This window comes from Arachis hypogaea, chromosome 14, assembly GCF_003086295.3.
Source record: "Arachis hypogaea cultivar Tifrunner chromosome 14, arahy.Tifrunner.gnm2.J5K5, whole genome shotgun sequence".
Taxonomy (NCBI): Eukaryota; Viridiplantae; Streptophyta; class Magnoliopsida; order Fabales; family Fabaceae; genus Arachis; species Arachis hypogaea.
Genome location: NC_092049.1, coordinates 127,475,937 through 127,485,399, shown reverse-complemented (window position 1 = coordinate 127,485,399; position 9,463 = coordinate 127,475,937). Strand labels below are relative to the sequence as shown.

The 9,463-nt window shown below is 28.8% G+C and overlaps 1 protein-coding gene across 1 annotated transcript; it reads left to right on the top strand.

The window, feature by feature from the left end:
* Positions 1-2,268: 2,268 nt before the first annotated feature.
* Positions 2,269-4,560, top strand: LOC112744070 (large ribosomal subunit protein uL16). Its single transcript, XM_025793540.3, has 4 exons — positions 2,269-2,401; positions 3,343-3,844; positions 4,077-4,158; positions 4,322-4,560. The coding sequence occupies exons 1-4, from the start codon at positions 2,392-2,394 to the stop codon at positions 4,394-4,396; spliced, it is 669 nt and encodes a 222-aa protein (XP_025649325.1). The 5' UTR covers positions 2,269-2,391; the 3' UTR covers positions 4,397-4,560.
* Positions 4,561-9,463: the final 4,903 nt, after the last annotated feature.

Genomic DNA, 9,463 nt, shown 5'->3' with positions numbered 1-9,463 from the left:
TCTTCCTAACGGGATCCAAAAAATACACTACACCCTAATTTAATACTACTAATTAAATTTATTCTTTTAACCCTATTAATTCACATTGTTTACACATTATTTAAAAATGTTGTTGGTTACCTATACTTTTTCATATATATCATACCCACAAATGGTAAAAGCCTTCTAGCGGCTCCTTTTACTACCTGGAATATTAAACCATTATTTGTTACAACACAAATTACAACTTATTACAACACAAATTAAACATGCAATGGGATGAATGACATGACATACAAACCTCAGAGCCAGTGACATGGTCATGGATCTTGGCTTCACGATCAGCACATGACACCTGATGCATGCAAATCAAATTAAAATAAATAAATAAAAGGGCAAATTAAAGATTATTTATTTAAATTCCTCAGCTCATCAATGTTATAGAGCACAACTACTATAGTACTATACTCTTACCTTTGCCATGCAGAAGAGCAACATCACAACCATGGTAGCATGAAGAAATTGTAGAGAGAAGCTATCATTTTCTTCTCCATTGTTATATATGGACTCTATGCAACTTGAAATGTGTCTTAGAGCTACTTACTACTATGTTTGAGAAGCTATCATTTTCTTCTCCATATGTTCAAATGTCTCAGCACAATTTTGGAAGTTTATTCAATAAAGCATATATAGCATGGTTAAAAAAGAAGGAAATTTTGATATAGGCAGATAGAAAATTCTTAGGTGGTTGGAGAATAAACCATGATACATGTGACGTCATTTGTTGAATTCACACACATTTTCTTCTGTAATTGATTTAGGCAAAGGAATTGAAACTAGAAATTCGATTATTATTATGATGATGAAATTGAACTATTGAAGAGAAAATTGGAATGTGGAATGTGAATGAGGCTGTTTGGGTTGTTATGGCTTTTGAGAAAGAGGGACAGGTTTACTTGTATAGTGGATCTGGTGAAAAAAATATTTGTTGATAAACTTGTGGGCCTTTTGGGTCTGTATTAAAAGTTGTAAAACACAGATGTATTTTGCAGCCTGATCCTAATTATTTTGATAGAATAAATATTGTCACTTCCATTAAAGTGACGAAATCGGTATGATGAACAAGTAAAAATTTATTAATCCTTAAATTAAAATAATAATCAAACATAATAAAAAACTGATTGCTATGAATATTTCCGGTTCAATAATTAAGAGGGTGCCTAAAAAGATACAATGCATAATAAGAGCAAACCCAAAATATAATAACAATAATTAAAATGAAAAAAAAAGACATATTTAGCTTTCTCATTTATGTAGATTCCATATGCCGTTTTATGCAACTTCAATATCCTCTTATTGGATGTATTAAAATTAAAATTTTGTTTCTGAAACAGAAATATAGAAAAAAAGAGATAGAGATGTAAAAAACAGAGATAATTATTGTCTTTGGGACATAAAAGAAGTAAAATTTTAAATTAGTTTTATTTTTTTTAAATAGTTATTTTAGTTCTTGATCACTACTTATTAGTTGTTAGTCTTTTAGTTCTTCATCATTATTTATTCGTTGTCAATCTCTGAATTTTTTAAATTGAGAGACAAATTAGCTCCTTTTTTTTTTTTTTTTTAACTTTGATTGTTTTAAAAAAGAATCGATGTGATATATCCGATGGTTTGAAAGTTTAGAGACAAACAACTAATAAAAAAATAGTTAAAGATTCCAGGAATCGCTTAAAAAAAAGTTTAGGAACTAATATAACTATTTCGTTTAATTATTTGGTGTATCGCACGGGTATATAGATACTAGTTTTCACAATAAAACATAGTTTTTTTTTTCTTTTTTACTATCTCTGCAATTTATCTGAAAGAAAGTATCCAAACATAGCACTGTGATTGATGCATGTCAATGTTTTTTTCCTCCATAGTATTTTACTATTTTTCAACCAGGTAAGTCAAGAAGTAATTCGTGACAGATTTAAACTTTATTTAAGAGTTTGTCGCTGATTAGTTGGTTGACGAGAGTAGAATCACTGTCTCTTGTTTATTTTTTTTTTTCGGTAGGGTTATGTCAAATGTTTTTTTCTTTGGTCTAGATGTCAATGCTCTTTACCCTCTAATACATAGTAATCTTTTTATTATAAGCCCAATATTGTTTTTGTCCGGGCCTATTTAATTTTTTGGTCAAGGGGCCTATTTAATTTTAATTTTGTCAAACTCCAATATGTCTGATTTTTTCTAAGCCCAGGATGCTCGTGCGAAACTTCCAATCTACACGTTCATAGGGCTTAGCCCAAAAAAAAAAAAACATACATAGGGTTTCTAGTTTCTTCGTGAAGAAATGGAGCGCTATAAAAGCCTCTCTATTTAGGGTTTCAGCTTCAATCTAACGCGTTCAGTGAAGAGAAAGTCGTAGCCATGGGGAGGAGTAAGCATCCAAAACTCTTTACCAAAATCTTCATAGAATCTTTTATTTCTTAATTTCTGATTCTTATTGTTCCCGTTATTCGATCTGCATATGTTAATTTGGTTTTTGTTTATTAGCTAGGTTTATATGTTCTGTATAATTAAACAGTGTTTTTATTTTGTTTTTATAATCACACAAGTTGTTTGAATTAAGCAAGATGGTTTCATGTTTGTTTATGAAAGAAATGAAACTCCTTTAGCTAGCTTGTGGGAAACGGAGTATTGTTCAAGTGAGGATTTTTGTTGCTGCTACTAGGATTTACATAGTGGTTCATTCATTTGTTGTTGAAGTTACTATGAGATTGGTGTAAGCTGACTTGTGCCTCTAGAGAGATTGGCTGGAACTTTGTTTGTTTTGTTTTTATCTATGTTTGAATGAGGTGAAACATATAATTATTTTTTTTATGTTGAATCTTTTTTGGTTTGAATTGACCCGTAGCATCTAAGATACTTCTTTGATGCTTTCAAAAATGAAAAAACCTTTTGGCTCAAGGTTTGTCGTAATATTATGTTGGCCATGGTAGGTAGTCATTCCATGAAATATTTATGTTTATTCTAAGATTGCTTGGTGATAATTTCAATGAATATATATTCTCAATCCTATATAATCGTGAAAACAGTAGGATCGTGCATAGAGGGATTTATCTTCGTTCAAAGAATTTTTTAAGATCACTGATCACTGGACAAGCCTTTCTTTGTTTTGTATGATATCTATTTTATATTTTGTACCTTGTAGTATTTTCTATCAATTTCTCATTCTTATTGCTTATTGTTCTTTAACCAATATCTGAATGTTTGTTTGTTGTGTGGATCATTTGTAATGATTGAATTCTTTGTTTTTTTGGGGTTTGTACTGGTGTTCATCATTAGTCTGACTGTAGTGGTTAATGTTATTTGATGTAGGACCTGCTAGGTGTTATCGACAAATTAAAAACAAGCCATACCCCAAGTCACGGTTTTGCCGTGGTGTTCCTGATCCCAAGATCAGGATTTACGATGTGGGTATGAAGAAGAAGGGTGTGGATGAGTTCCCTTTCTGTGTCCACCTTGTTAGTTGGGAGAAGGAAAATGTCTCAAGTGAGGCACTGGAAGCTGCTAGGATTGCCTGCAACAAGTATATGGCAAAGTTTGCCGGAAAGGATGCTTTCCACTTGAGAGTCAGGGTTCATCCATTCCATGTTCTTAGGATCAACAAGATGCTTTCATGTGCTGGAGCCGATAGGCTTCAAACTGGAATGAGAGGTGCATTTGGAAAGCCACAGGGCACATGTGCTAGGGTGGCCATTGGGCAGGTCCTTCTTTCTGTTCGCTGCAAGGACAGCAACAGCCATCATGCACAGGAGGCTCTCCGTCGTGCTAAGTTCAAGTTCCCTGGTCGTCAAAAGATTATTATCAGCAGGAAGTGGTATGTATTTGTTACTTGAAGTTATGCATATTCGTGGACATGAATGCTCTCAGTTTTCTTCAATCCTTTAAAGTTGTAAATGTTGTGTTTATGTTACAGTTGTATTTTAGAATAATGTAACTGACTGCTTGGGGTTTTTCTTGTTATTATATTATCATTGTGTGACTCCTTGCGGATATCATAGTTCATCCGCATTGTTTAACTCATTATTCTTGTTTTAATCCTTACACAGGGGATTCACCAAGTTTAGCCGAGCTGATTATCTGAAATTCAAGTCAGAGAATAGGATTATGCCCGATGGTGTAAATGCACAGGTATACTTTGTTTTGATGTCAATAAAAGAAGTATCCAAGTACCCATGAACAGAGTGGGAGCATGTTTTGGAACAGATTTTGCATTCTGTATTCGCTTGATTATTTTATTTTATTATTTTAGTAGGATTTTAACTTTGAAGTTCCTTGTTTTTGGTTTTTTCAGCTCCTTGGGTGCCATGGACCATTGGCTAATCGTCAACCTGGAAGAGCATTTTTGCCGCCCAGTGCAACCGCTTAGTTATTGAGTCTGTTTATCTGGAAAATACTGAACAATAGTTTTGAAAGATTGAAGTTGTGTTTGTCACTTTCCCTTTGTATTGTATTAGAACTATGTCGGTTTATTTCAGCTTTGACATCACCTTGAATGGAATTATATTTCGTATCCTATTTTGTTATGATCCACTTTCAGTGTTTATATTTTGTTTGCATTTAATTATTGATAGTTATTGTTTGTCCATTCTATTCTCCGTCTATCCTTACCAGCTTCTTTACTTGTTTGTAAATTTTCCCGAGTTATGTTTCTTGTTCTGATTCTGTGGCTGGATTGACTTGTTTCAACATTGTTCACCGCATACCCTTCTTTTCGAAAGCGAATAATTTTGGCGCTGAGGTGATTCTTGTGAAAATGATCATGTTGTTATATTTGGCTCTTGAAGAATTACCATCGGGAAAAGTATAAATAATTTTTAATCAGTTAATTTATAAGGAAGTTTTCTGGTGACCAAGGTAGTAGTGGCCAAGGGTGATCAAAGATTGATCCACAAATAAGAAGTTAACATGTGGAATTGTTGATTACAATGAGTATTATTTTTAATATATGTTTTTGTGAATTACATTAAAATAAGGAGTCATAATTTTCACAAATTTTCAAAAAAAATTTTGTGGGCCTTTGACAATATAGACAAAAAATTGGAAAAGTTAAATTATAAAAAAAAAAACAAGAAAAATATAAATACACCGAAAAAAAAAGATAAACAAAAAATTGTGCGGTTAATAAAAATAAAAAACCAAATAAAAAAAAAAAATAAGAAACTATGATATTAATTTAAAGTTTATAAAAAAATATTATTTTTTTATTTTTAAATTTACGTAATTAAATTCCAAATCAACAAATTGAGTAAAATCTCATTTAATTAAAATATAAAAAATTACGTAAATATAAAAATAATAAACAAAAAATTTTATAAACTTTAAATTAATGTCGTAGTTTTTTATTTTTTATTTTTTTTACTTAGTTTCTTATTTTTATTAACTGCACAGTTTTTTGTTTATCTTTTTTTTCGGTGTATTTATATTTTTCTTGTTTTTTTCTTATAATTTAGCTTTTCCCATTTTTTGTTTATATTGTCGAAGGCCTACAAATTTTTTTTTTTGAAAATTTGTGAAAATTATGCCTCCTTGTTTTAATGTAATTCACAAAAATATATTTTTAAAATGATTCTCATTATAATCAACCATTCCACATGTCAACTTCTTATTTGTGGGTCAATCTTTGGTCACCCTTAGCCACTACTACTTTGGTCACCAGAGAACTTCCCTTATAATTAATAATAATAATAATTAATTTGTATTTTTTTAATTAATAAATGTGAGGTGTTAATTTTTTATGAATTTATTTTTTTTAAAATAAAAATATTATTTTTTTTAAATTTATTTTAAAAAAATATTTTTATTATAATTATATTATAATTAATATTTATTGAGTAATGTATAATTATATTAATTTAAAAAATATTATTATAATTATATAAAATTAATATTTAATACATTATTAGTTAATAAAAATAAAGTGTTAATTTTTTATAAATTTATTTTTTTAAAAATGAAAGTACTACTCTCTCTTTTAAATTTATTTTAGAAAAATATATTATAATTATATTATAATATTATAATTATATTATAATTAGTATTTAATGAATAATGCATGATTATATTAGTTTTAAAAATATCTTTATTATAATTATATAAAATTAATATTTAATGTATTATTAAACTAATTATCAATCAAGAATATTTTTAATTATTTTAATTATATTGATACAATTCTAATTTTTATTCATTATACAATAATTTTATTAATGGCACGTTGTTACGTTAATGGTGATCTATTTATAATAATAATAATAATAATAATAATAATAATAATAATAGACATCAATAATTAAATGATAAAATAATTGTAAAACATTGTATACCTAACTTTAATTAGTTAACAAATTTAATTTTAGTTGCTTGTTTTATTTTCTACATAATTATGTTAATTGTCAATCATTATACATCAAATCAGTATTTAATACATAATTATATTAATATATCAAATAATTTTCAGCAAGATGATATTGATATCTACCTTAAAAAATAAAAACAAAAATATATGATTCTAATCATGATAGAAATGTATATGATATGATAATGCCTTATTCAATCACGACAAATATACGATGTATAACATAAATAATGAAAAAATAACATAATAATAACTAATTTATATAATTATTTTTGTTCTAATAAAGATTATTTATAGTGTTTTTTTTTTTGTTCGTGAGTCTAGATTTGAGAGTCAACTTTCTTTTTAATTTATTATTCTTCTTTGACTACTTCATAGAATAAATGTATTTTTCGTTTTTCATCGAAGTTGATCCTTTTAAAGTATAATTTATAATTTTTTATAGTATTTTTTTATATACTCAATCTATTATATTATTCTTTTGAAAATTTAATTATTGTTCTTACTCTAATTTATTCTTTTCGTCTAATGTTCCAGTGCGATTGTCTTTTATCACAATCGTTTACAATGCACCACATCCATCAAATACCATCTCAAATTATATTCACTGATTCAGGTTTTAGTTACATGGATGTAAGCGTCCGACGAATGGGCAGTAAACTCTATTTTATCGAAGGATGGTTGGATCTACTCACATATTATGACCAACTTAATGGAATGTGGGTAAAGTCAGTTTTTTGGGAAGAGCTCGATTTTTTATTGAGGAATTATTTTCACGGAGCTTTGTAGGCCAAGTTCAAGTTCCATCCCTTTCATGCTTTCTACATCTGTCCAGAAATCTTCGAAGTGGAGCACATAATGAGATTGAATTTCCTCAATTTAAGTTCAGTTTTGGTAAATCCGTGTCAAACTCGGAGATGCAATTTCAACTATTGGTAATATATTCAAATTTTCTTATTTTAAACTTTTCGTAATTAAAATAATGTTATAACATGTTGTGATTTTTTTGTTCCAAAAATTACCGGCCTTCTTTTGCATCAATGCAATGCCATTGAGGAAAATAAATGTCAGTTTAGTTTCTCAGTGTGTCAATTCTATACCTTGCCACATATTTAACTATCTCACCTTCTTTCATAAATCTACCTAACAATTCCCCTCTTCTCCAGGATCATGAAACTCATCATAACTGGGATCTAACTGTTACCTGTTACAACCAAGCCCACAAACAATCCTAAACCCAAATAAGTGAACAAACCTAGCTGCCACTCAACGACATAAAGAACAAACCCGTTGCGCCGTCACGTACTCGCCATTAGAGTAGATTAATAAAAACGATTAATAACTACATTAGTATTGATACACTTAACACCAGATTAAGAAAAAACGAACAACACATGACATGTTACTTTTTTATTAATCAAATAATTATAATTTAAATTAATTTTAATAAAATAACTTAAAATTATAATTTTAATTTTATCACGTGCATAACACAGATTATTACACTTATTAATTAGTATGAAGTGTAGTTTACAAATATTTATTGACTTATTGTTGACTAGATCTTTGTTTTGTTGATTACCTAACGAGATTATTATCATTGATGTTTTTTCAATATTTATAAAATTTATTATGCTTCGATTTTTAACAAATTTGTAATCCAATTATCTTATTTTAGCTTTCTAAATTTAAACCCCTCTTTAATTTACTCTTGACACTTTTCTATTTTTATAATTTATTTTTTTAAACAAGAAGAATCAATTTAATCATATGAACCCAATGTTAAAGGAAAAAGTAATTCAAGGATCAATGTATGAAAACTAATTTAATAGTAAAAAAATAAAAAAGAATACTTGATGAGTTATGTTAGAATATAATTAGGTTTAATTAGTATTATTTAGTATATCTGAATATTTATTATTGGAGATTACGTCTTTATTATGATGATTCTTTTAGTATCTATAAATATCCTTTTATATTGTATCATTCCACACAACTTGAATACACTCAGTAATATACAAATTCTTTTACCAGTTTAGTCTTTTATTTCTAATATGGTATCAGAGTCATGGTATTCTCCTCGAAGAGGATAGGTTGTTTTCCTTGCGGTGAAATCACGTAGTTTTTACATTTTTTTTTCTATGTCATTCTTCTTTTCCTTTTGCCACTCATTTGATGCTTTTTCACCTCATCGACTAGCCTATTTTCTATGTTTTGTGTTTTTTAGAGTCGAATGATCAAACACCATTGTCATCCGCTGCTTACCTATTCTCATGAAGAAAATCATATAGTTTTTGCTTTCTTTCGGTAGTTCCATCTGCGTTCTCTTGTAGCAGTTCCGTCCGCGTTCTCTTGTGGAAGTTTCGTTTGTGTTCTCTCGTGGCAGTTTCGTCTGCGTTTTCTTGTAGCAGTTCCGTCTGCGTTTCGTTTGTGTTTCCTTGTGGCAGTTCCGTCTGCGTTTCTTTCCGACAATTCCGTCTGCACTTCCTTTAGATAGTGGCAGTTCCGTCTGCACTTCCTTCAGACAAGCGGCAGTTTCGTCTGCCCTTCCTTCAGACAAGCGGCAGTTCCATCTGCGCTTCCTTCCGATAGTTCGTCTGCACCCGTTTTATCAGTTTATGCAGTTTTTTTCCTCTTTATTTCGTTGTTTTAAATAAGTTTCAAACTCAAGTTTGAGGGGATGTTAGAATATAATTAGGATTAATTAGGATCAATTAGTATTATTTAGTATATCTGAATATTTATTATAGGAAATTACGTCTTTATTATTACGATTCTTTTAGAACCTATAAATACTCTTTTATATTATATCATTTCACACAACTTGAATACACTTAGTAATAAGTTAAATGAAATAAAAAATAATAAGAATTAGAGAAAATTCTACTCTCCTCCCCTAAGAGATGCTAAAATGACACTCCTCTCCTCTTTATTTTATAAATGTACATTCCTCTCCATTCTAACTTTTAAAAAACCTCCTTTTTAATACATTTTAAACTTTTTATGTTAACTAAGGTTAAATTTATCCATTTTTTAAGAAAAAATAAATTTTTTTTTTAAAAAAAATATCCATTAACA